Here is a 27,017-nt window from a genome sequence, read left to right on the forward strand (position 1 = left end):
CTCCCTCTGTAATGCTCCGCTTAAGTGTTATAAGTCAGTAAATCTCAGCAAGGCTGCTCTAATCCGCTAAGAGTGTAATGGAGGGTGTCTGGGATTTGTGCTTGTGTTTTCTGTCTGTTAGTGTTCAGAGCAGACCTTCAGCAGTGCTTGTGACTATAGCTTTGTGTTTTTCTTTATTTTTTCGTCATTCCTTCCTGGGAATAGCTTTTCTGCAGTTCCTGTTTAAGAGCAGACATGTCCAGAAAACAGAAGTAAGAGAAAATTAGCACATCTTTTAAGGCTAAGCTAGTTAGTTTGACTTCTGCTGTGTCGGTGTTAAATAGCTAATGCTAGCTTGCTATTTATAATGGTGTTTAAGTGTTTGTATGGCTAACTATGGCTAAATACTAGTAGTAGCTAATTGAATCCACTACTGTTGTGTTTTAACTGTTTTAACATTATATTACTAGGTGTAGTACTAGGTTTTTGGAATTTACATGAATTAGCTAAATTATTAATGAGTTAATTCACATTAGTTTTACCAGTTCATTGTTTATGGGACACATTAAATGGCTGTATGTACTGTTGTAAGATAGCTATCATAGATGGATTAATTATTTATGTAGAACATATGTAAACATATATACATGTAAATAATAGTTTAAAAATGAATTATCAATTAATTTACATCCCACGGCGTATGTGTATCCATCACTAAGGCAGGCAATACAACATAGTATCAATGGTTTGCAGTGATCTAAATTCATTCATTTCTATTAGGTGGCAAGAAAATATGCATATTCAACCAAATGCTGTTAAATCAAACCAGAGGAGGAGGAGGAGAGAGCCCACACACCCCACGGTACGTTCATTAACATCCACATACAAGATAACAAAATATAAAGAGGCTCTCTACCAAGAAGGGACATTCAATTCCATAGTTAAACAACCCTAATACTGTTTTTTTTATATGACTGACCAGATGAGTATAATGTTGAGTAAAAATATCTAAATTTGCATAAAAATAGTAGCTTTAATGTAGCTAATTCATTTAAAATTCCACAGTAAATAGAGAAAAACAAGGTTCGGTCTCACAGAAGTGTCTTAAGAAAGAAATGGAAACTTCCTTCTTATGAAAAATATAATAATGTGTTATTTTTCCGTTTCCCTGAAATTTTCTCTTTAAAAATTGTGTAGGAAAGAGGATTTTCTTATTTTTCGTCTATACATTTTACTTGAAGAACAACTGATAATTTTTAAACCTTGCGATAGTCTCACACTTTTTTAGACTGTAAGAGTTTTAAAGGTATGTCTTGAAAATGATAGTTGGTTTATATGAATGTCTAATATACCAGGATGGATATTGTTGTTACTGTACGTACTGTTATTGTCTTTTATAGAAATATGTTTCCGTATTTATTTTCAGTGTGTGTTAATTAAAAGTGCATATAATTTAAACACTAATTTTACTATCCACTGCATTTATCAGAAAATTGCAAGTTTTAAGTTTTGATTGTTTATGAAAAGCTGTAAAATACAACATAAGAGGAAAATGTGTTTTTTTATTATTATTATTATTATTTAAAAGATAAAAAATATATATTTTTTTAATTGTTTTGAGAATTGCATTTAGGAATATTCTTTATTTTACGATCGTTCATAGTTGTTTTAAAATAGGAAAGCTTTGGTCAATCCAGTGCCTAAACACATTTGTCGTAAAGATCTGCGCACTATTTTAACATTTGTCTTCATTTAATACCACAAAAAAAGAAAATTCAGTATTATTATTTTTTTTTTTTTTCCACAGGCCACAACTCTGCAGGTTTTACACTGTAGCTCCTTTAAATGTCCACCTACAGGCTTTCCTTCTTTAGTTTAATTACAGCTCTGACTGCTGCGCACATCTTTCTGTCTGCTTGATTTACTTATCTCTCTCGTCCACTCCCTCTGTCTCTCTTTCTCTCTCTCTCTTTGGCTCTTATACCTGCCTGTTTGCTGATGGTGGAACAATTAGACAAATGATGTGTGGACATGTGTGTGTTAGAAAGACTGCTGCAGTTAATTGTTTGGGTGAAGTGTGGTTATTTATGGAGTGTGTGTCTGTGTGTGTGTGTAAAGTGTTTGGTCAGATGGAACATTAACGGAATTAACTTTGGTGATCTTATCAGGATTAACAGGGGGGTGATGGGTTCACTGGGGGAGGGCAGGGGGCAAGCGTGGCCAAGGTGCATTAGCAAAGCTCTGTGTGTGTGTGTGTGTGTGTGTTTGTGGCTGGCTTTTCCTTTCCTAGCAGCTTCAATTGGATTTTGCTGGTAGCGCATGTCTGCCTGTTCAAACTGCCAATCTCTGATTTACACTACCTGTGTGTCTCTATGTCTCTCTCCCTTTTTTCTTTCTCTCTCTCTCTCGCTCTCTCGCTCTCTCTCTCAATCCCTCTCTCTTTCTCTCTCTCTCTTTCTCTAGGTCCTAAAGCCTGGCCTACCTAAGCATACAGAAACTGACAGAGGTCACACAGCTAATTTCACCACCACCAGTACCGGCAGTGTTATTGGAACTGGCATGAACACCATTAGCAGTGGTGGTGGAGGACCCAGCAGCAGCATCAGGAAGACCAGCATCAGTTGTATAGCATGTAGCACTGAGAACAATAGTGACGTAGCTAGTGGTTGTAGTAATAGTAATAGCATTAGAGGTGGAGGTGCTGGTGTTCACAGTGCAAGAAGCAGTGTAGGCATTAGCTGTAGCATTAAAGGAAGTAATGGTATTTTAAGTAGTGGAGGTGGAAGTGGAGCTGTTTCCACTAGCATGGGCCCCAAAGGCAACAGTAGTAGTGTTATTGAAGGCTGTAGTAACAACAGAAGGGACACTGGCTGCAGCACAAGTAGCACCACCTCATTGGGGAGTGGGCTACAGGAAGCGGAGGCGGAGCATAACAAGAGAGGAGGGGTCCTGCTGGAGAGCATCAGCAACGCTAGCTCCCCCTGCACATCCACAGTCAGCTCCTGCCTCTCTTCACCACTCAGCCAGCTGCCTGATCTCTCCAGCACCAATGGTAAGAGCGCAAATGGAGAGGGGTGGGAAAGTGGGAGTGTTGATTTGTGGGTTTTTTAAAAGCCATTTTGTCAGATTATGTCTATTATTATCTGTTAATTATGCTAAAAGTGGAGTCATCTACTAAAACTAATTATCTTTTTTAATGGTCAATATAAGAAACTAAGTTTAAGCCTTTAACGTCTTCTACTCAATCGTTTGCTAGAACTCATTCGAATGACTAGATTTTATTATGTAAGGTGTTTTACTTGACAGAGACATAAATCCATAAATTACTCCTCACATGCTGATTGAATTCGTCAATTTGTAACTTTTTGATTTATCAAACATTTGTATTTATTTATTTATTTATTTATTATTTTATTACATTAAAACATTGTATTTAATAGTTACAATATTTATGGAAGGTTTTGATGACTGGAATTGTGAACTTTACACAACAGACACTTTATTATGTTTTGTTTTGTATACATATATATTTTTATTTATCACAGAGGTATATATTTAAAAAAATGTGGGCCCTTACTTTTTATCTTAACAAAGAAAAAATACAAAAATACAAGTATTACATTGCTTTATTTCTTGGTGAGGATGTTAAAGGGTTAAAACACACACAAATAATTACAGTGCTTACTAGAACAATAGGAACCAATGCAAAGCCTCCAGAAAATGTTTCTGTCTTGTCTATTAGACTCTCTACATTTACTCATAACACATTATAATCCATTCAAAGGCTTTACAAACATGGTTATAAATATTTATAAAAATGTATGACACATTATTGCCATGTTTAGTATGCATTAAGAATTGAGATTATAATGCAGCTTACCTGTGCTTGTAATTTGTTACACAACTGGGTTAAAACATCATATTTTCATTGCAATTAATATATTCCCATGATAGACATCTGTCACTTTACTTGGAGTGTACAACGAGACATTATAACACATTATAAATTAATATAAGCTATTATAATATGTAACATATGTATAATCTATGAGTGGTTAAACTATAACTATAGCATGCTTTGTTGAGGCATCTTTGTTGAGGGTCTTGGTATTGACATATAATATCTTATAAACCCAGCTGATAAGGATTACAAATTAAAATGCATAATAAACATAACTATAATGTGTTATACATATTTATAAATATGAATAGCCGTGTTTATAATGCTTTAAAATGCATTATAGTGTGTTATGAGTATGTTTTTTTAGAGTCTAATTGACATGATATTCATAGAAAGTGTTACCAGTGATTTAAAAGATAATAAAATATAATCAGATATTTAATGAGACAAATTAAAACTTAGAATCTAGCTTTTACTGAATCTACTTTTTACTGAAAGTCGAATGGTTGGCGAGCAATGCTTTTAAAGGTAATTGACAAATACATTTATCTGTGAACAGGCACTTGTGCTGATTCTTGCCGATTCTTGCCATGAATGTCTTGGGTAACTGATCGCTAGCTATTTGTCTTCATACTGTGCTGATGTGCCTGGAAAAACGTATATTTTCTCATCTGTCGCTCAGACCTCAAGGCTCGGGAAGGCATAGAGAGTGGATACTCTTCTCTGGAGAAGACGAGATCCGATGCTGAGGAGATACAGACGAGCTGTGACCCACATTACAGGTGTGAAGCCACTGGGAATTAACTTTTTGCCATGCACAGATAGATGATGCAACCGAGTAGCAGGGAAGGGCTCGAGGAGCAGGTACTCACTTCAGGAGGACACATGCTCAGGCCTGGAAGAGAAAGAGAAGAAACACAGAGAACGCACAGCCCTGGAAGAGAGGAGGTGCATCGTCTGTTTGGAAGACAGCGCAGGTAAAAGAAATACAGTAGAAACTATGCATATTTTATTTTGTAGTACACTCTTGTACACTCGGGTTGCAACATGCCACATGTCATGAGACAGAAGCTAGTAGGATGGTGCACCGAAAGTCGCTTGTCTGTATATACATTGGCAATGTACAGTCAGTATTTAAAATCTATTTAATACATTTAGATTATATTATTATATTGTAATATTAAATTAGTTATAAAATGGCAAGTGTGCTTCTCTGAATCCTCTGTTTTCATAATTAAATACACCTTAAACTACAGAGTAGTCCCTGTACATAACTTTAATTCAACACAGTACAGGAGAAATAATGAAAGAAACAAGAGTAAACAATTTTATCCTACCTTTTTTCAACTTTCTTTTTAATTTGGTGTTTTTATCACACTGCTAATCATTGTGTTCACCAAACAATTGCATGGTTTACATCAGTTCTTTCAGTTCTATGAAGCCATGTTTTATATTGCTTCTCATCTCATTTATTGTTTTTTTGTTTTTGTTTGTTTTTCAGATTTCTTAGCAGCTCTGTCCCACATCAGGCATCTCTGTCATCTATATTCTTATCCTGAATCCCCATGTCACTCTTTGACTGTCATATATTTTCATATTTCTTATAAAATACATTTATTTAAATAGAGTTTTTGAAAATTGTACGGTATGTGTTGTAATAACGCATGCATGTAATGTAAACAGTTTGTGTTGTGTTTTTCAGGAGGTCTCAAGTGCTTGAACAGTTTGAGAATCAAAATGGTACCCTTTCTCATTCCAATGAAGGGTATTCCCCTTCTTCCTCATCCTCTTCTTCTTCTACTTTGGAACGTGATCATGACCAAAGGGCAAGCCGCAGTGAGGCACAGGTATCTCACACACATTTAAATAATGAACCCTGTTTATTCTTGGTCAGTTGATGTGAATTATTATCTGTACCAGTCCGCTTATGTGATCGAAATTCGGAGCTGATCACATAATTTCTTTTTAGATCAGATCATTGATTTATTAAAAAAATAACTTCTTGTGACTGGTTGTTACTCCATAAGTTCACTATAGATTCTGCTACACGTTCACACTGAGAATTCTTGCAATATCACTTTAATACAGGCTCTCAGGCGCTCTCTCTCGCGCACACACATACACAAAAGTGTTTATGTCCTCCATTAAAGCTCTGTTAAACTCAGTAACTCAACAACTGTAATAATAGAGATCATCTCAGATTAACTACTGAAGTTATAATATTTGAGTGATCATATTTCTCCGTCATATTTTTTATTTTATTTTAAATGTGTCTTGGCTGTGTTTACACTTACATTATTAATGTGGTTTGGCCTTATTCAGATATGATCCTGACACTAAATGTGCATGAAGCGAACAGATATAAAATGGATGATGAACTCAACAACTGAATAACTCGTTAAATTACTCGAATTAATATCATTTTAAAAGCATTTAAACAACCCTAAAAATGTAAAAATCTAGTCTGCCAGGCCTAAACCACACTACTCTATTATTACTATCTCCTCCCAAAAAAACAGTACTATCAACTTTCATATAATTAAAAAAAATATATCACAACCTTAATTATGATTAATCACAGAATTATTATTATGTTACATTTTTTAGTTTTTTTTTTAAAGATGCGTATTTAAATAAAAATCCTTTATATGGCTTTTTAGTACTTAATTTGTAATTAATAAAAGACAACCTTAACAGACAACTGCATGGAATATGCAAATTCGTTCACTGCATGACAATTATTACTGGTGTTTTGGGTGCACTGGGAGAAGTTTTGGGTCTTGGAGAAACAGATGCATTTACACTGCTACAACATGTGGCCCAAATGCATCTCAGATCAACTCCTGAAGTTATCATATTTGAGTGATCATATTTCTCCGTCATATTTTTATTTTATTTTAAATGCGTCTTGGACGTGTTTACACTTACATTATTAATGTGGTTTGGCCTTATTCAGATATGATCCTGATACTTAATATGCATAAAGTGAACAGATATAAAATGGATGATGAAGTCAATGGATGTGTTATGATTACACAACTAAAGTGAAACACTTTCATCATGCTGTGCTTCTAAAGTAGCTGTTAATCAGTTATTCAGTGTCCGATTTAGCTTTCCTCTGTCTGCAGGTGCTGGATCACGGTCATGAAACTTCTGGCATTACAAGAAACTCTACCTCTTCCACCACGCGACGCTCCAAATCACTGGAGCGCAATCTGGCAGAACACACTTCTGCGGTAGGTTATGCCAATCCAATACAGTACAGCACTATGAGTGAATGCAATTAGAATTTTCCCAGAGAGAGCAACAAGACAAAATGAGAAAAGATAATAATGCCATCTTCTGTCCTCTTAGCCTGACCTACTGAATTTTAAAAAGGGATGGATGACACGGCTGGGAGAAGATGGAAAGGTAACTTAAACGTGTGTAATGACATACTTACACTTAGTGCTGATGTGTCTGTTAGTGTCTATACAGTGCCATAAAGTCTGTGATATGTTTATTGAATTATATATATTTATTAATATTTTTATTATTTTTATTTTTAGTGGAGGAAGCATTGGTTTGTTCTCACTGAACAGACTTTAAGATTCTACCGGGACTCCGTTGCTGAAGAGGTACTGCAGTGTGATTTAGTGATAGTGATTTGCATGTGCAAATGTTACACTGTTCCCCAAAGGGAGGGTTAAGTCTGACAGAGGGAATAGTTTTTGCTTAAAGTCAGTACAATCTGATGTTATTTAAAATGGACAAACTTTAAGTGCTTCAGCCGTCTAAAGTGCTGCCACTGTAATCGGGAGATTGATGGTTTGAATCCAGGTCATGTAGCTTGTCATCAGCTGCCAGAGCCCTGAGAGAGCACATTTGGCCTTGCTCTCTCTGGGTGGTAGATGGCGTTCTTTGCACTCAGCACTCCTTAGGTGATGTTGATCAGCACAAGGCGTCTGTGAGCTGATGTATCAAAACCCAGTCACTGCGCTTTCCTCCGAGCGCATTGTGATGCTATAATCACGTATCTTCACATGTATCGGAGGGAGCATGTGCTAGTCTTTACGTTCCTTGTGTTGTGGAATCACCATTGATAGGGGATATACAAGCTGAGTAGCAGCTGAATGGGTGGGACATTTGACCTAAAAAATAGAAATAAATGTTAGTAAAATAGACAAACTTTTCAGCAAAATATAAAAACAAGGCTTACATAAACAAGACTTTTCTAAATTCCTATTGGGGGATTCCTTTTGGTAACAGGAAGTTAAAACTAAACCCATTGTCTAGAAGCTGTATCTTAGCATACTTAGCTTTTATGTGCATAATCACGCTACTATGTTGGAGGCACCTAGAGATGGAGATGAAAAATTCATATTCAATTCAATTTATTATTTTATGAGAAGGTGATCAATAGCATGTTGAACCTGAAACAATTAAACAACAAAAAAGTCCATGTTGCATTTTACCTTTTTTTTGTGTTTCACAGGCTGCTGATGTGGATGGCGAGATAAATCTCTCCACTTGTTTTGACATCACAGACTTTCCTGTGCAGAGGAACTATGGCTTTCAGATTCATGTGAGCAAAAATAAAATAAAACTTCTTGTGTGTACTGTAGTTTCTGTGTAGGTGGCATTATTTGAGGTTTTCCATGTACTTCTTACAGACTAAAGATGGTGTTTTTACACTCTGTGCAATGACTTATGGGATACGTCGAAACTGGATTCAGGCAGTGATGAAGAATGTTCGGCCTGTTGTCCCTCCAGATGTTGCAAGGTAACAGTTTCTGCTAGATATCAATGCCATAAAGTCACCACAAAATCCCATTTCTGTTTTTATGGGAGTTTATTTCATTTAATTTCTCTCCATTTCATTATTTTCTTTTCTAATGCCACACAAGGAAAAATGCATCTAAAAAATCCAGGTCTGGACTAGTGTTGGAGTGTCTTCCCTGCTGTGGACTGTGTCTTGTGTAAAATGTTCTGTTTTTAAGTTTATTTTAGGTTAATTTGTTGTTTGATTGATTCTTTTTTAGCTCCGCCCCACAAAAGGCACCTTTAAATTCTGCACCTGGACCTAAAAGTCACTCCTCTTCAAACACGTCATGTTCAGAGGTGGAGAAGCGGAGTCGCATCAGTGAACGCCGTAAAGAGGGTCGTTACAAAACCTTTGACTGGGCAGAGTTTCGTCACAGGCAGCAGAAAAGGGAGGAATCGAACAGGCAGTTCCAGAGGGGATCAGAAGTAGCCTGTTTACCTCCGGCACCTGCATCGTCTCCAGAGGAACCTGGTGCAATGGTGCTAAGCGAGGAACCCACAGAAAGAGGGATGCCTTACAATCAGCAAAGAAAACTTTATTTACAGACTTCGCAAATGATAGCATCCACTGACACACCTACTAATTCATTGTCACACACTGATGCATCTATTAGTGTTGTTTCTGAAGAGAATGGTCAGAAGAGGATCGTTGACAGTGTGGGGGGTTTCGGTGACATTTCAAAGATGCAAGTGGAAACTATAAAGAAACCTGAAGAAGAGACAAGACTCAAGGTACTAATATCCCAAATCTATGTATTAGTGAATTGAATGTTAAGAGAAGTGAATGTTAAGAGGACAGTGTAGCTAAAAATAAACAAAAATGCAGACAGAATTTAAGGCTTTAAGGTGACTATGGTATCCATGTACCATGGCCTTTTTCCACTGCAAGGTAAAATGGTTACTAAGGCTGTGTTGTATCGTTCCGTGCCGTGGCAGACTCGATAACCTTGTTACAATTTCTTTTTTCATTTGCAAAGTCCCTATTTAGGACTGGGAAGTGCACTGTGTCTCATAAGTAGCTGTTGTCTGGTGTGTGCAGTCTTATTCCTGCATGCTAACTTGTAAAACAGAAGGCTAACTAAATGCTAAATAAATAAATTTGTGTTTTTATGCAAGCTAGTGGCTTTGTACCACCACAGCATTAACACACAAGAGACAAGACTTTGAACCATGTCACCACTGCAACATTAATATGGCTCAGATAGCCAATAGGCAAATCCCTCGGTCTTAAACCCCGCTAACGAACCCTTTCCTCTTTGGTCTCAAGTAAGGTTACCTAACCCTGCTGCAAAAAAGCAGTGCAGTGGAAAAGCAGCCAACATATCTCAGCTGATAGGATACATTATTGGGTTGAAGGGTAAGGCTGACAGTGCTTTCTCTGTTCAGTACTAAATGGTTGCTGAATATATTGATGATATAATGATATACTCTATAAAAGTTTAACACACCAGCAAAACATTAAAGCTGCTTCATTAACTGTACCTCATTTATTTGTTACAGGCCACCTCAGGATCATCATCATCCTTTCCCTCATCCTCAGTCCAGACAGAGTGGGACTGGGAGGAAGAGCTTCAGACCCTTCGCAGTGAACTGAAGGCAGAGCAAGAACGAAGTGAGAGGGAGGTGAGTGAGCTCCAGCTCTCTGAGGCCCATCTGCAGACTGAGTTGAAGAATGGTCAGGACCACATACAGGAAATGGAATCAAGACTGCAAAGTGCAGAGGCCACTTTGCAAGAGAAGGACGAGGCTCTTGAGGAACTGCGTTGCCATTTGGAAGATGTAACCGGGCGTCTGAAAGCTACAGAAGAGGCACAGGCTCTGAAAGATGTCCGCATAGAGAGACACCTGCGCCTCCTCCAGGAAAGCCAGGAGAGGGAACGAAGGAGCCTCAGCGATAGCCTTGACCATGCCGAGAAGCGTGGGAAGGAACTGGAGGAGCGTCTGCAGCAGATGGAAGCAGAGCTGAAAAACACCCCAGTGGGGAGCGCAGCGCAGGACCTGGAGAGGAGGTGCCAGGAGTTGCAGAACCAGCTTGAAGAGTCAGACAGCGAGGTTGCTCGAATGCAGGCACGACTCCGGAATGAGGAGACGCTGTATTATAATATGGAGCACGACTATGAGCAAGTGTGCGAGGAGCTAGAGTGTGCTCGTGGTGCTCTACAGAATTGCGAGACAATGTGTGAGGATCGCTACAGAGCCCAACTAGAGCAGCAACAGCGGGAGATCAACAGGAAGGAGCAGGAGCTGCAAGAAATGCTTGTGAAAATGGCTGCCTTGGGCACCAGTTTGGAAGAGACTGAACGCAGGCTGAAAGAAGCTCAGAGTCATCTTCAGAAGGTTAATGTCTCTCGAGACAGGCCGACTGGGGGAGAAGAACTTCTTGGCAGTTCAGATTTTGCGCAGAAGGTCAAAAACAATAGGTTAAATGGAACAGACATGCAAGCAGTAGCTCCAAGGGAAGAATCGGAGAGAGTGATTTCAGTGATACAAGCATTGGAGAGCAAGTTGTGTAACACAGAAGAAAGGCTCAGAGAGATCACCATGCAGCTACAACGACAGCAACAAGTTCGTGCTTTTAATGGTGAAAGTCCACGGAAAAGGAGTAAATCCACAGAGTCATTGACTTCTGAAGTTGCTTTTGATAACCTAGACGTAAATCAGTGCAGTCAAGCTTTGCAGTGCTTGCAGGGGATCATGTGGGAGAGGACTGCTGCCAATACCAATGGTAGTGCTGTCACTAATGGAATGATTGATTTCCAAGATGACTTTCAAGAAGCGAGTGAGAGTTCAGAGAGGCATTTAACCCTAAGCATGGCCAGCAGGATTTTGTCCCTAGAGACACTGGTCATCCAGAGAATGGCTTCTGCAATCGAGCGCCCGAGTAGGGAGCTTCTCCGGAAACTCTCTGAACTGCAAGTCCAGGCTCAGGCAATGGCTCAGAATCTAGCTCAAGATGAGAGCCATGAAAAGACAGTGTCAGGGGACTATTCGCAGTTCCTTTCATGCTTCCAAGAATTGGATGAGACAAGTGGGTTCACACTGGGCCAGACTGAGATCTGCAACTTGTGTGTGAGAGCGGAATTGGCATACCTTACATACACTCTCCACACTCGCAACTCGCAAGAGGAACAGCAGGGATCGGACACTTGGCCTGTGCCTGAGGTCACACCACCTGGCACTAGAAGGGAAATGGGCTCAAAGCCAAATTTCAAGCTTGCCGACATATACCCACCTGAGCTCGCTCCGTACAGCGAGCAGATCCCAAATACCCAAGAGGAAGAGTTCTCCGTAGGGGATATGGAACTTGAGTGCAAAGGGTATGAGAGCCTTGCGACGGAGCTGCGTCAGCAGGCACAGGCTCTTCAGGCCCTCTCTGTCCAGTTGCAGCCTGAGGATGGTGATGTAGACTTGCTGCCGGAGTTTTCGCCAGCTATCATGCAAACCATCCTGTCCCGGGCAACTCTGGCCTATGTGACAAGTCGCTTGCGTTTGGCTTTGCAGCAAGAAATGCGCATCCTGCGGGAGCAACGGGAGCGGGCCATGTGCGAGTGCCGTGCCGTGTGCCGCAGCATGGAAGCTCTCTTTCAAGAGCAGACAGAGCGCTACGAGGAGAAGCTGCGCGAAGGTCGTGTGGTTATTGAAATGGCCGAGCTGGGCCGCGTCTCTGCAGAGACCGATGCCCAGATAAGGGGACAGGAGGTGCAGCGTCTGGAGACGGAGTTTGAAGAGAAACTCCAGGAGCTTCAGAAGATTCATGAGGAGGAGATGACTCGACTCCATGGGTACTACACCCAGAGCAGGTCACAGGTGATGACTCCTTCAGACTCCAGTGATGTAGACGAGAATGTTTGTGGGAGCGCTTTGAAAAGACGCATCAGAGAGCTGGAGGATCAGGTTAGCTGCTTGGAAGATGAACTTCGCAGTGGAGATGCAAACTCCCTGAGGCAGGCATATGAACAGGAGCTGGAGACCCTGAAGGTACTAACACCTACATGTAAATCTGAAATTCTTAGTTGTAAAAAAATGATTATCAGAAGGTTCTTAAAAATACAGTTATTTTATTCTTTGTGCTTCTGTTTATGTAATACAACTAGCCGTATTGCAACCGTTGGGATGGGAGTATGGCTTCTAATGTTTTGTTTTGCACCATGTCACTTGTCACACATGCAGGGTTTTGAATGATGGTGGCGACAAATGGATAGGAATCATTCATCAAAGTTTAAGCACTAAAGCATTTCACAATTTGCACAATGCACAATTTATTTGCATAATTAATTGTTTTTATTTCTGGGAAGCAGAATTTGAAGCTTAAAACTTTGTGGCTTGTAAGTGGCGCAACTGTCTAAGTGCCACAGTTCTCTGTAGTCAGAAGTCAGAGTGGAGGAAACACTCTAGACCTGCTGGCAGATCCAGACTTCCATCCCTCACTATTGTGACCTAAGAATTGAAGTCTTAATATTCAGTAACAAATAGCTTTAACTTCTGCGTAGTTAAGTATTTTTGAATTATTTTACATAGATAGCTTTCAGACCTACTTTTTTGATGGAAGCTTTGTACTTTTCAGCTTGATTTAAACCGCAATAGCATGTGTAAAAGGTACCATGGCCATGGTTCAGACCAAAGGTTCAAAAATTTGTCTAGCCAAATAAATGAGCTTGGTCTGGTTTGTTTGCAGAGTGAAAACACCTTTTGGATGATTCAGGCATATAGATTAATTTCAGGAAGGCAGTCTCCTGTCACACATTGAACAATTAAACACTAAACTGCAGTGAGAAACCAAAACTGAGCAAACCAAATTCCAGTGTGAAAACAGACTACTACATAAAGTGAAATGCTTGCTTTTGATACACACACCATTAAATGCTGGTTTAATTTATTTGTGCTTACTTCTTTAAATGTGATAATAGGCTACTTGTGAGCTTGGCTTCAGCAGCATGGAGCAGAGCCATCAGCGGGTGATTGAGGAGATGCAGCGGCAGCACCACATAGAGGTGGATCGGCTGACAGAGGAGAGAGAGAAAGTACTGCAGGAAGAAACCAATGCCACCATTGCAGGTATTACTCTACCTAACAGTGCTGTAATAACTATACACTAGATGTCTTAGCTGTTGCTGCCTTTCTTATGATGCATGTACATGTTCTTGTTACTCATATATGATTTATTTATGATGTTTGGGTACATTTAGCTATCGATGCCATGCGGAAGGCTCATAAGGAAGAGCTGGAGAAAAGTCAAAAAGCCCAGCAGAGCGGAGCCAACACAGATATAAGCAAGCTGCGGGCCCAGTTTGAGTAAGTGTGTGCAATGTTTGGATATTTTTTGTATAGAAAGACAATTACTTTTCCACACACTGCCGTATAAAAGTCAGAGACTACCCTTTATTTCCTTAATTTATTCATTTTCAGACAGCATGGCCATTAAGAATGATAAAGTAATTGATAGGAGGCTTTTAAAATTGCTGGGATTTGAACTGACAGTTAGACAGTGGTGCCACCCTTAAGATTTGAAATTACTCAACATAAATGAAACCCATTCTGCAGACGACAGTAAACAAATTGAGAAGGAAAAAGACAAAATACAAATATACTGTATATACAAAATATTAAAGTACCATTAAGGACTATATTTTCTTTAGTATCTAAGAATATGGTCAGGATGCATCATCAGATATTAAGGAGTTTAAGCACTGGCAGCTCTTTCAAGCAGATAAGATTTTTTCTATATCATGAACGGTATTATACCCTGAAATATTGTGCCATATTACCCACCCCTAATTATCACATCAGGGTACTACTTTTTTCTGTTTGTAGCAAAAGAAAAAATCACACTGTTCTCATTTTCCATTGTGTGTCTACTAGATCCTGGATATATGGAGATATTTGTAGTGCATTATTAGTATCATGACATTCTGGATCATTGACTTCTGTTACAAATCTGATAAAATTCTTGTATTTTTTAATATCTCAGATAGGGGTGTGCCATATCATATCCTATGCAGTAATAAAATGTAATTTTCATTGTGTTGCAGTAGTGTAGTCTTGAAATATTATTTTTTTAAATCAGTGTTTTGTCATATCGCCATGAGTATCATTATAGCGAAAATACTATGAAACATTGTGATATCATTTTAGGGCTATATCGCCCACCCTTAATGGCAGTATGGTTCTTTAAAAGAATATCCGATGGTGAATTAAAGGATAACTAAATATTTAATTTGTCTTTTAAGTGATCCAAAAATTCAAGTAAAATTGCACTTGCCGTGGATCTGTTTGTGTTCCTAGTGAGGAGCTGGAGTCGTTACACAGGGAGCTGGAGGTGTTGTCAGAGCAATATTCTCAGAAGTGTCTGGAGAATGCTCACCTGAGCCGAAAAATAGAGACGGAGAGACAGGCTCTGAGTTCTACTGAGAGAGAGAACCAGGAGCTCCACATACACAACCAGGTAAACACCCCCATACACCAACCCCTGTGTGAACACATTCCCTGCTATACAGTATGTGACTTGTCTCAGATTGTGTGTGTGTGTGTGTGTGTTTGCCTGTGTGTGTGTGTTTGTCTGTGTGTGTGTAGGAGCTGAATAAACGCTTGGTAGCTGAGCTTTCCCTAATGCAATCCTATATGAATGGAGGAGTGGATCATGCCCAGCTCCCTCAGGGCAAAGACATTTATCAGCTAGAGGTAAAATCATTCTGAAATGCTTAGAAAAGTCAGTAACCAAACCTGTGTACTTATATCTGTGTTGTTCTAATTAACACATCAATTATTTTACTTACCACCAACACCACTACTGGATTTACATTAAAGGAGAACTCTAGTGTAAAATTGACTTTGGGTGTGTGTTGACTAGCCCACCTCCTTTCTCCCGCAGCTTTCCAAGATCCATAAATGTTTTACAGTTTGTCCAAACACGCTTTAGAATGGATGAGATGGGGCATATTCCCACCCCCCCACAGATAAATCGCTTTTTACACCGTTATCCAGGCTCAAAGTAGCTCCATACCTCATTGGTAGAATCTGAAGAGCCCCAACTTTTATAACGTGGCATTAATAACCTAAAAAGTGCACAAGAAGCTTATTAAAAACCACTGTTTACAACCTGTAGTGTAACCTAATCTCTGGGCACCGCTATCTTAAGGTAAAGGCAGCGCTTCTTGTGGAAAGTCACGGAAATGTATTGGTTAAAAAGTGTATGAACCCTGTAGAACTCAGTAGAATAGGAGCAAACGGCAAAAAAAGAGCTTTTTGGGGCTATCGTTTGTCCCCAAAACTTTTCCCCAACATTTAACAGGTATGGGCTTCTATAAGCAGCTCCCTAGCACTCAAACAAATGTGGAGGTCAAGGACTGAAGGTCTGGATAATCACATAAATGGAGGTGGATTGAAGCATTGGGTGGATTGATCATGCTTTTAGCTTGTGTTGCAGCCAATGGCAAAATGAATATTTCACTGAATGAAGAATTTAATACAAGGATTCAATGAAATCAGCCAATTCTAAAAGCAAACATCACATCATGGCTTTTACAGTGAGCCTAAACACTCACTCAAAATCCATAACCTCAAGCTGATGGTTTGAACCCACTGGCTGAAGGATTTGCCATGGCATGGGTCATGTTTCATGTGCTTAGTCATGTGCATTTGTGCATCGACCATAAAAGATGGCCCAAGAATCTCAAAGAACTAGAAGATGTTAGCAAGTAAGAACTGGTGAAAAACCCTTAACTTTTTTTGTATTATTTTAAAGCTGTTAAATAAAGAGAATTGTTAATAAAAATGTAACATTGCTTAAAGTGTAGTAAAATACAGAACATTTATTGTTTTTTAACAAAAGTATAAAATTAACAATTCAGTACAAAAAAGAGAAAATACAACATAGGCAGATATAATAAAGAGAGAAAAAAGGATGAGTACAAGGTGAGTGTCTAATTTTGGCTAATTAGATAAAAGCAAGTCCTTAAGGATTGATCTAATGGTATCCCAGCCCATAGGTGTAGCTACTTTAGCTTTATTTGTCATTTGTGCATATAATTTGACAAGATGTCACTGATCACTGTATTATCACTGTACCACATCACTTAATTTTAATCACAATAATACCTTATTTTTGTAGATTATAAATGCCTACGCTTCATGTTATTGCCCAAACCCACTGTTCCTTTTAGTACAGGCCTAAGGTTTTTTCATAACATGTAACAAGAGTACATGTTGAAAATAATACATTATTGAACTGTATGTGTGTACAGGTGACTCTGAGAGTAAAGGAATCTGAAATCCAGTGTCTGAGGCAGGAGATCAGCTCACTGAAGGAGGAGCTGCAGGCTGCAAACAGAGTAACACACTTCTGTTTATTTTCCTGCTTTACTATTGAATGGGGCAAATGTGCTGGTGCCCCGTGATGTATGTAAATTGACTCATTTTGCAGATTCATTATTCTGATTTTTGTGTGTTTATGTTACAGCAATCTAAAGAGCTTCTGAAAGAGCTGAGTGCTTTAGGAGTCAAAAGTCAGAGTGACTGTACTAAACGAAGAGCTGATCCTTACAGTCTACAGGGCTACACATACGGTGAGTAAACTTGCCAGAAAATAAATGTTGCGGGGGCATCGGTGACTCAGTGCTTAGAGCACCCTCAATACTCCGCTGTTCATTTTAACAATCCAGCTCTGGAAAAAAATAAGAGAACACTTCAGTTTCTGAATCAGTTTATCTGATTTTGATATTTATAGGTTTATATTTGAGTAAAATGAACATTGGTGTTTTATTCTTTAAACTACAGACAACATTTCTCCAAAATTCCAAATAAAATTTTGTCATTTAGGGCATTTATTTGCAGAAAATGAGAAATTATGAGATGAGAAAAAAGATGCAGAGCTTTCAGTCCTCAAATAATGCAAAGAAAATGTTCATATTCATAAAGTTTTTAGAGTTCAGAAATCAATATTTGGTGGAATAACCCTGGCTTTTAATCACAGTTTTCACGCACACCCTGCTTTTGGACTTTATGCCACTCCTGGTGCAAATATTCAAGCAGTTTAGCTTGGTTTGGTGGCTTGTGATCATCCATCTTCCTCTTGATTATATTCCAGAGGTTTTTAATTTGGTCAAATTGAGAGAAATGTTGTGTGTAGTTTATAGAATAAACAACAATATTCATTTTACTCAAACATATAAGTTACCTATAAATAGCAAAATCAGAGAAACTGATTCAGAGACTAAAGTGGTCTCTTAATTTTTTCCAGAGCTGTATAATATGAGTTTCAACACTGAAAACCAGTCGAAAGGTTTTTTGATTTTGACTAATCATTGTGTTGACTAATCATTGTATGATTGTCTTGTCATGTTTGTTTTGCAGATCTGATGAAGACCAGGAGTAATCCTGAGTTTATGAGGGAACGCTCTAAACGAAAGCAAGCAAGCAGATCCAAGGTTAGACTAGTAAACAGCTTCTGGGTTAAGTAAGGCTAGTAATGTATTAATATTAGTATGATTTATTAATACCTGACCCTCTGTATGTTCTCCTTTTCAGAGTCTAAGGGATGGTCTCTCAGCTCAGGAGAGAATAAAGCTTTTTGAATCAGAAGACAATAGAAAGATTTAACTGCGTGCCAGTGTGTGTGTGTGTGCTTGTGTGTGTGTGTGTGTGTGTGTGCGTGTGTGTGTTTGTATTCACTTTTCATGTCTGTCTCTCTTATCGTGTTTTATTGAGGTTTTAAATTGTAATATATTTATTACACAATAGTGAATGGTTTGTAATTTGTATGCTTCCGTGTTTACTGATGGGCTTTGTCCCAGGCCTGTCCATTAACAGGACAGCCTCTTCTTTGATCGGTTACTGTATATGCAGGAATTAATATTTGTTGTATGTTTTCTTGTTTACTTTGTTTACTGTGTTTTAGATCTTGACAAATGCTGGACTTACTTTGTGAATAAAAAAAACTAAATAAAAAAGCTTCAGTGTTTTTTTAAAGTTTTATCTGATCTTTTTAGACATTGCACCTATAGAGTACATTCAGGTATCACAATATTTTTTTTATTTAACGGAGTTCAGTATAGTGCAGAATGTAATTGGGTAACTAGACTTTAGCATAGTGTTACCATATTTTTGCACAAGCGCACAGGATTATAAGGCACATTTGGGACACTAGTAATTTGCCCCTGCTATTCGGGGTTAGCAGCAGGCTACAGTCTGATATATTTACCTTAAATGGCGAAAGAGCTAGCGTTTATTGTGGTTTGCGGGTAATGTTAATGCTTCTTCAGCAGTGCTAGCCGGGGTTAGCAGCAGGCTAAAGGCCGATAACACTCACCTCTGAATGGGGAGATAGCAGTTAGCGGCTAATGCCAATGCTACTCCAGCCCCGGTGCTCTGAAGGGTGAGAAACTGAAACTCCTTACAACCTGACTGGTAAAATTCATAAATAAGACACACCAGATTATTAAACGTACTGATGATTGTTGGGAAAATGTAAGGATTTTAGGCACACCTTATAGGATGAAAAGTGTACTACATAAGACTGACTGGTTGTCTCCTCTTTTCTGATGGTTTCTTTCTCACTTACACATTCAATTCAGTTCAAATGCATTTATATAGTGCTGTTTACAACCATTGTTATCACAAAGCAATTTAACAGAGATCTGAAGCAGAGGCTTTTTACAGTAAGCACAATTCTATCACTAGCAGGGAAATACTGCCTCAAGTGAAGAGAAAGAAACCTTTGCAAGGAACCAAGACTTTAAGTAGGAACCTATCCTCCACACTTCCAACAATTCTTAACATTTATTTCTACACCTTAAACTAACTACTATACCCAATTCTACTACAACGTCTCACTGGCAGTGTTGCCAACTCCTCAGCAAGGAAAGTAGCTATTGGCTGTCCTAAAAGTAGCTAGAAGTCGCTAAATGGTGCATCACCTAATTTGCATAATACATGTTTTTGAAGCTGTAAAGGATTAGGGTTGTGGGAGAGAAAAAAGTGAGTAAAAATACCATATATGTGTTAGAAATGTTACAAATGAACAACTTCTTTTGCTTTTTAAATAGGCTGTCACCCTTTTACAATAACTTTATTTTTATGTGAATTAGATAAATGAGTTTTTTGCCATGTTCTTAAATGTTATTATAAGAGCAGCAGTTAGCCGGAACTGTTATTCTAAGTTTTTTTTTAGTTTGTTTGTTTTATTTTATTTTTATTTTTTTACGTTTTCTTAAGTATTCTTTATTTTTAAACCTATCATTGACAAATTGTTCAATGGTTCAATAGATATTTGGCTTTGTTTTATTTATTTATTTATTTTTAGCTTTGTATTTAGCTATGTTTAATTTTTTTTATTTATTTTTAGCTTTGTATTTACCTTTGTTTTATTTATTTATTTATTTATTTTGCGTTTTCTTTATTTTTAAACCTATCATAGACAAATTGTTCAATGGTTCAATAGATATTTGGCTTTGTTTTATTTATTTATTTATTTTTAGCTTTGTATTTACCTTTGTTTTATTTATTTATTGATTTATTTTGCGTTTTCTTTATTTTTAATCCTATCATAGACAAATTGTTCAATGGTTCAATAGATGTTTAGCTTTTTATAAAGAGGCAGACACTGTGGAGGAGGTGAGTGACTGACTGAGACTGTGCGAGTTAAATTAAGGGATTTCTGTTTGTGTCACACTGAAGACACATTAATATTTATACTTCTGCTCTGTAAATACACAGCGGGGTCAGTCATCGGCGGCTGTGAGCACGCGCGATTCATTTGAATTGTGTTGGTGGAGCGGTGTGTGTGTGCTCTGACAGTCAGACTGCAGTGTGAGTGGTGTGGGGTGGGGCTCACGGCAGCGCCCGCTCCAGCGCGGAGGACAGTAACTGAAGAGCGCGTGTTCATCTTAGAGTCGCCAAAAGTCTCCAATAACACCACAAAAACTCGCTAGATTTGTCGGTAGTCGCTTTTTTACAAAAAAAAAAAAGTCGCTAGAGGGTCTGAAAAGTCGCTAAATATAGCGACAAAGTCGCTAAGTTGGCAACACTGCTCACTGGTTTCTACACACTTATCTCTAGCTTATACACACAATTTTACTCTTTCTCTAGCTTGATGCAATGCTATGGGGTCTGTGTTAAAGAACTAATATATTAAAAGCCTATTATTACTAAAAGCAGCGCATTACAAATGGAATGTTCTTACCTGGTCGTAAACTGTTTTTTTTTTGTGCTGTTACTGTAAAGGATTAATGCACATGATAAATCTGTAAACTTTCATGCATTTTTGTTAAACAACTTTACAGAGTTTGTCCCTTTTTTACAGAGCCTAATGATATTTTATTTAGAGATGTAAATATGGTATCAAAGGTTAATTAAAAGTTAAAATATGCATTAATTACCATAACTAACTTCCAAGGTCTTATTTTAGTAATCTTTAGATGAGCCATCGACCATAAACTGTGCAGCATAATTCAGGGTATATAAGTGTGTCATTGCTATCGTAACGATGGGAAAAGTATGCATTGCGTGGTTCGAAATGCGATAAAAGACATGTAGACATAATTAGTCATTGTGGTATTTTTAGTGTAATGTGCTATAAAGTCAAGTGCACTCTGACTTTGGCAGTTTGCTAATTTAATGGTGCAGCTACACGGATGTGTCCAACGCTGCTATTTTTCTCTTTAAAACAATACTCACCAGATTAAGAGATTGTACTTTAAGTAGACATTTTTTTTAAAATATACTCTAGACACTTCACATTGTGTTCCGAACTATTAATATTTTGCTTTTATACCAAAAAAAACAAGTATGAGCATTTATAATATATTTGTGACATTATTGTGATTTATTTTTTATAGATTGACACCATTAATGTTTTAAATGTGTTTAGATACGAACATTTAAAACAAAAAGGCTTTTAACAAAGAGATAATTCGTCCAAAAATTATCTCTAAAAAAACACACGTCACCCTTTCCCTCAGTGATGGCGCTTTCGTCTGTAATACTTTCTGATGACCACTAGATGTCGCACTTTAACACCTAATATCTGTGGGTAATGGAACTGCTGCATGTCGAGACACTCCGCTGTCTGACTGTACATAATCATCACCCCACCTACAGTAAAAACGACAATGGTTGTCTTGTCTTTATGCTCATTATATTTGTTTATATATTTGACTTTAAGAATAAGCATAGGTTTATTTAGATCGCTTTCCTTTAATTTTAAACCAATTAAAATTAAAGGAAAGCGATCTAAATAAACCTATGCTCTACTACTGACCACTAACTGTGTTTGTTATTTTAGATGGATTTTTTATTTTTTATTTTTTTGCTGCATTAATTCTAGTTAACCTCTTTTCATGTCAGTTTTTTGGTCTTTTTTTGTCAAATATTACATGCCTAAATCTTAAGAATATCTATTTAATCATTACATAACTGTGGTTTCATATTTGATAGAAAACATTACTGAAAATCTGATTTAGAAAATCATTAAAAATAATTAATTTAATCCGCAACTGTACAAAATAAATATATAGTGTATAAAAATATAGTGAATAAAAATCACCAAAATATGGCACTTTCCTAAGCTTCGTTTTAAAAATCAGAATTTTTTTTATACAACTCAAACATTTAATGTCCTCCACTTTTATTTTGTTACGGTTGTCTAGTTTTGTATGTCTATTTGCAAACTTTGTTTTTTAATAAATAATTAGGTCGAGTAGAAAGTAAACAGGCAGCTTCTTCAAGTTTCCTGTAGGAGAGTCTCCAAAGCCCTCAACGTTTTCAGAATGTGAATAGCTTATTTTGCTGCAGAGAAAAAGGGTGTTATATCACCTACACTTGTAGCCCATATATGAACCAAGGCGTGTTAAGGGGTAAATAGATATATGAAAGAAAATACAACAAATACAAGAGAGGGTATATCTGTCTGTGGTTAAAATCTTATGGTATGTTAGTAATACCCTTGTGAAAAATGTATATCATATTAAGCTTAAATATTTTTTTACTTATGTTATTTCTCCAGCATTTATTTATAGATAATTTATTACACCTCTATTTCAAGCATGTTTGCGTGATTGATCAGATTTGTAAATATGAGCACTGTTCTCATCCGGCACATACAATAGAAATTTCAACAGTCTTACACCCTGCTTTTGGATAACTTTATGCCACTCCTGGTGCAAAAACTCAAGCAGTTCAAGCTTGGTTTAATGGCTTGTAATCATCCATCTTCCTCTTGATTATATTCCAGAGGTTTTCAAGTTGGTAAAATCAAAGAAATGTTTCATTTATAAGTGGTCTCTTACTGTTTTTCTGAGCTTTATATTTTATATATTAATTTTATATATCACCAGTACAGAATTTGCCTGGCCAAAATTAACGTAAACTTTTCCAAAGTATATTGAAAAACACATTAAGTGGGTAAATATATATTTTATTTTTTCACAGTTTTTATTTTTCCACAGAAGTAGACTTCTGTGGTGATGGTTTAATTTACAGTAATCTTTAAGCTTTATACTTTGTGGCATCATTACATTTTGTCCTCTATGACTTTTCTGCACAGACACAAATTCACATTCTTAATTACGCTGAATATTAAGTGAGAATGCATTACACTGACTTTTAAAGAACAGAACACTTTTAAAGAACAGAAAAGCATTCAGAACAGTTCTCCAGTATAATAACTTTTATACCAATTATACTGACAGGATCTGGAGAGGCTTATTGTGCAGGAACAGACTGAACCCATCATCTCTACCCAAACCACACAGGTTGTAATACTCCAGTGTTTATCCGCTCTTTAGCAGATTTCGTGCTGGATTTTATGCCTGTGTAGGTGAGCGAGCGAGAGAGTGAGAGTGTGTGTGTGTGTGTGTGTGTGTGAGAGAGAGAGAGAGCAAACAGCAGGTGTGTGCCTCTTGATTAAATTCCTGATGGCTGCTTTGTGAGTAATGAGTGATGAATTATTCATGTTGCTTTGAAGCGATGATCTCTCCATTACAGGGAGTTTAGACAACATTGATTAGATTCAAAGATGACAATCCAAAAGTGTCTGTGTCTTTTTTGTCTCTCTCCCTCTCTTTGTGTGTGTGTGTGTGTGTGTGTGTGTGTTTGTGTGTGTGCTGGAGTGTCCATCCTCTTCATTTCTTCTGTCGGGGCATTTGCGTCACCATGGCAACGAATATCTGTACATGTCACTCACCGGCAATCTCTCCATCAGGCCTTTCATATTTGTCCTCCAGTTTTGACTTCATATCTTTATCCCTATTACCCACACTACAGTTATCAGGGGCCTTAAATGGGCCCTGAAACTCTATTTTTCTCAAAATAGTTACATAATAAGTGTTGTCCTCTGGAAAATTAGCCAATTCCAACTTCCTTATATTATTTCTTAATAGTGTATACAGCTCTGAAAAACAATAAGAGACCACTTAAAAAGGATGAGTTTCTTTGATTTTACCAAATTGAAAACCTCTGAAATATCACTTAAACTTTGGAGGAAGATGGATGATTACAAGCCATCAACTGATACTCATAAGCTGAACTGCTTAAATTTTTGCACCAGGAGTGGCATACAATTATCCAAAAGCAGTGTGTAAAACTGGTGGAGGAGAACATGCCATGATTTCTGAACTCTTAAATCTGTATGAATATGAACTTGTTTTCTTTGCATTATTTCAGGTCAGAAAGCTCTGCATCTTTTTTTGTTAGTTCAGCTGTTTCTCATTTTCTGCAAATAAATGCTCTAAATGACAATATTTTATTTGGAATTTGGGTGAAATATTGTCTGTAGTTTATAGAATAAAACAACAATGTTCATTTTACATATACCTATAAATAGCAAAATCAGAGAAATGTATTTAGAAACTTAAGTGGTCTCTTATTTGTTTCCAGAGCTGGATAGTTGTTACTGTATATTCATGCTGCCTTCAAGTCCACCTAGGAAGATTATACTTTTGCACTTACTGATTTCTATAGTCTTTTTTTGTCATAAACAGTATATCCCCATTGAGAATTATTTTAATTTAATTCTGGTTTAAATCAATTAAATAAAAATATTACCAATTACTGCAAAACAAACAAAATATGAGCATTAGCTGATTGATATTTTGTCCAGTAGAAAAATCAGTAACATGTACTTACCTGAGTTTTTAAAGAGTGGATAAAAGTAAATCATTAAAAAACAGACTGCAGTTGCTGTTGAAACAACATTTTATTGACTTCCTGGAATTATAGAAAAAAACTGAGATTCCCACATAAATAAGACTACATCTATATACAAATATGGGTGGAATGGAGACAGTGTAGCCAACAGGTAAAGTAAAACACAACCACATATAATGAGCATGTAAAAAAGAATAGGACAAATAAAGGATATAGGGATAAAGTATAATAATAAGTAATGAATTACATGATGAAATTTCTTTTTGTATAATAAGGCTAATTTTCCTTTTAAGAGGGATTTGTGAAAAAAATAAATAAGGTGTGCTCTTACTGGCTGGTTTACATCACCATAATTGCAGCAAACAAATATTGCTGCTGTTCTCTTGCTGTGCCCTAATAGATATTTTAAAAAAAATCAGATTGTGACAATATGTTTATTAAATTAGCTGTTTTGTACACACTGCTTTTGGATAACTTTATGCCATTCAAGCAGTTCAGCTTGATTTGATGGCTTGTGATCATCCATCTTTTGATTATATTGCAGAGGTTCAATTTGGCAAAATAAATGAAAAACATCATCATTAAGTGGTATCTTATTTTTTTCCAGAGCTGTATATATATATTATTGGCATAGCTAAACTGCGGAGAGAAGTGGGGTAAAATTTAAATAAAACAAACCCTCACAAAAGCAAAATTTGCGTATTTAATTATGAGACGAAATAACAGGGTTGTTAAAGGGTATCTAAGTCACATTCTTACTATTTATACTTTAAAGATCAAATTAGCTCCAATGCTCAAAAATTTGAGCATTTTTAACACCTAATATTTAGTTTTAGATATTTCTCTTATTGTATCTGTGAGTGACAAACAGTAAATTGAGCTGTCTGTGCGCAGCGTTATCTGATTGTAAAAAAGCAGTAGCTGTAATCATGGCTAGAGCGAGAAACCTGTGTCTGTGATTAGCAGAAGTCATGTCTGTCTCCAAGTCTTCTGAGACAATCAGATAAAGTGATCTCTGCTTTCAGCTCGCTGTTTGCCACAGTCTTTTATGTAAGTGGTCGGTTCCTGCTCGGTGCTTTTGTACTTCTCACCTCAATTTCGTCTTGCTAGAGGCATGTGGTTCTCTGTACGAGAAAGAGAGAATGAGAGAGAGAGGGAGAGAGGCAGAGAGAGAGAAAGAGAGAGAGAGAGAGAGAGAGAGAGAGAGAGTCTCTAAAGCTGCTCCACAGCATTAAGAGAACTGTGCTTAAGGACTGAGGAGATGGATGGATATTACTAAGCCTTCTTTTTTTAAACACAACTTGGGCCTGGGGCTGAAAAGTACAGCCGTTATAAAACTGAATACCTGTGTGATACTGTTGCAGAACATGGACTAACTGTATGGTGGATACAGCAGTTAACAAGAAGCACAACAAATAAACACAATAAACACAATGAGAAGAACTAACAGCTCTGACCCCCTGAACAAAGGACACTAATAAAATCCCTTTTATTAGTGCTTTCTATGTTAACATGTTATTATACAAGCATTTTTGTAAAATTAATTTTGTAAAAAGCAAATTAATAATTTTACTAAATTTGGCCCTGGCTTTTCCCCATAATAAACTATTTGACAGAGCCTATAGTGAAACATTATTGGAGCAGAGAAGTTTCAAAATCTTGGTTTGGAGCAGTATATTTGACTAGTATTGATTATAAATTTAAATTTCGAAATTATACAAGAATAAAAAATAATGGTACATTAAATACGTTTGATACCTAAACTATTTCTAAGTGATTTACGGGTAAGAATAAAATTTGGGAATGATAAAATTTCCCCTGCCCTTTTAATATTGACCGTTTCTCCCTTTTCAGAGATATCAGAGATATTCTTACGTTTTAACCCTTTGGACTTTGTGGCTCACACCTCTTCATTTTCAAAACTACATTACGATCATAGGTAACATCAGTTTCATAGACCCTAAAATAGAACCTTGTGGGACACCACAAGAAATGTGAAATTAAACTGTTACAAAAACAAATCACAGTTGCTTTTCCATAAAAATGAATAGCCTAATAGCCTAAAATTTAACCTATCTAAAATATACCTTATTTAATGTTTTTTCTTAGTGGAATTGATTTAATTTGGTCTCAGTCAAACTTTGATTAGGCCACACTAAAACCTTAATATATGTATAGTTTTTGCCATTCAGAGGTG

General features: G+C 37.1%; 1 protein-coding gene across 3 annotated transcripts; it reads left to right on the plus strand.

The window, feature by feature from the left end:
• The first annotated feature begins 96 nt into the window (after positions 1–96).
• LOC103025413 (myosin-11) lies at positions 97–18,619 on the plus strand. Of its 3 annotated transcripts, XM_022672418.2 has the most exons (21): positions 97–251; positions 760–841; positions 2,443–3,031; positions 4,563–4,662; positions 5,583–5,727; positions 7,009–7,116; positions 7,235–7,291; positions 7,429–7,497; positions 8,355–8,444; positions 8,533–8,642; positions 8,767–8,790; positions 8,902–9,415; positions 10,184–12,661; positions 13,591–13,738; positions 13,870–13,975; positions 14,966–15,125; positions 15,254–15,361; positions 16,924–17,010; positions 17,139–17,244; positions 18,032–18,105; positions 18,206–18,619. In XM_022672418.2, exons 1-21 carry the CDS (start codon positions 235–237, stop codon positions 18,275–18,277), a joined length of 5,244 nt encoding a protein of 1,747 aa, XP_022528139.2. In that variant the 5' UTR covers positions 97–234; the 3' UTR covers positions 18,278–18,619. The 3 variants fall into 3 exon arrangements, with proteins under 3 accessions (XP_022528139.2, XP_049324150.1, XP_022528145.2); XM_049468193.1 differs by lacking the exon at positions 15,254–15,361; XM_022672424.2 differs by lacking the exon at positions 8,767–8,790.
• Positions 18,620–27,017: the final 8,398 nt, after the last annotated feature.

This window comes from Astyanax mexicanus, chromosome 19, assembly GCF_023375975.1.
Source record: "Astyanax mexicanus isolate ESR-SI-001 chromosome 19, AstMex3_surface, whole genome shotgun sequence".
Taxonomy (NCBI): domain Eukaryota; kingdom Metazoa; phylum Chordata; class Actinopteri; order Characiformes; family Acestrorhamphidae; genus Astyanax; species Astyanax mexicanus.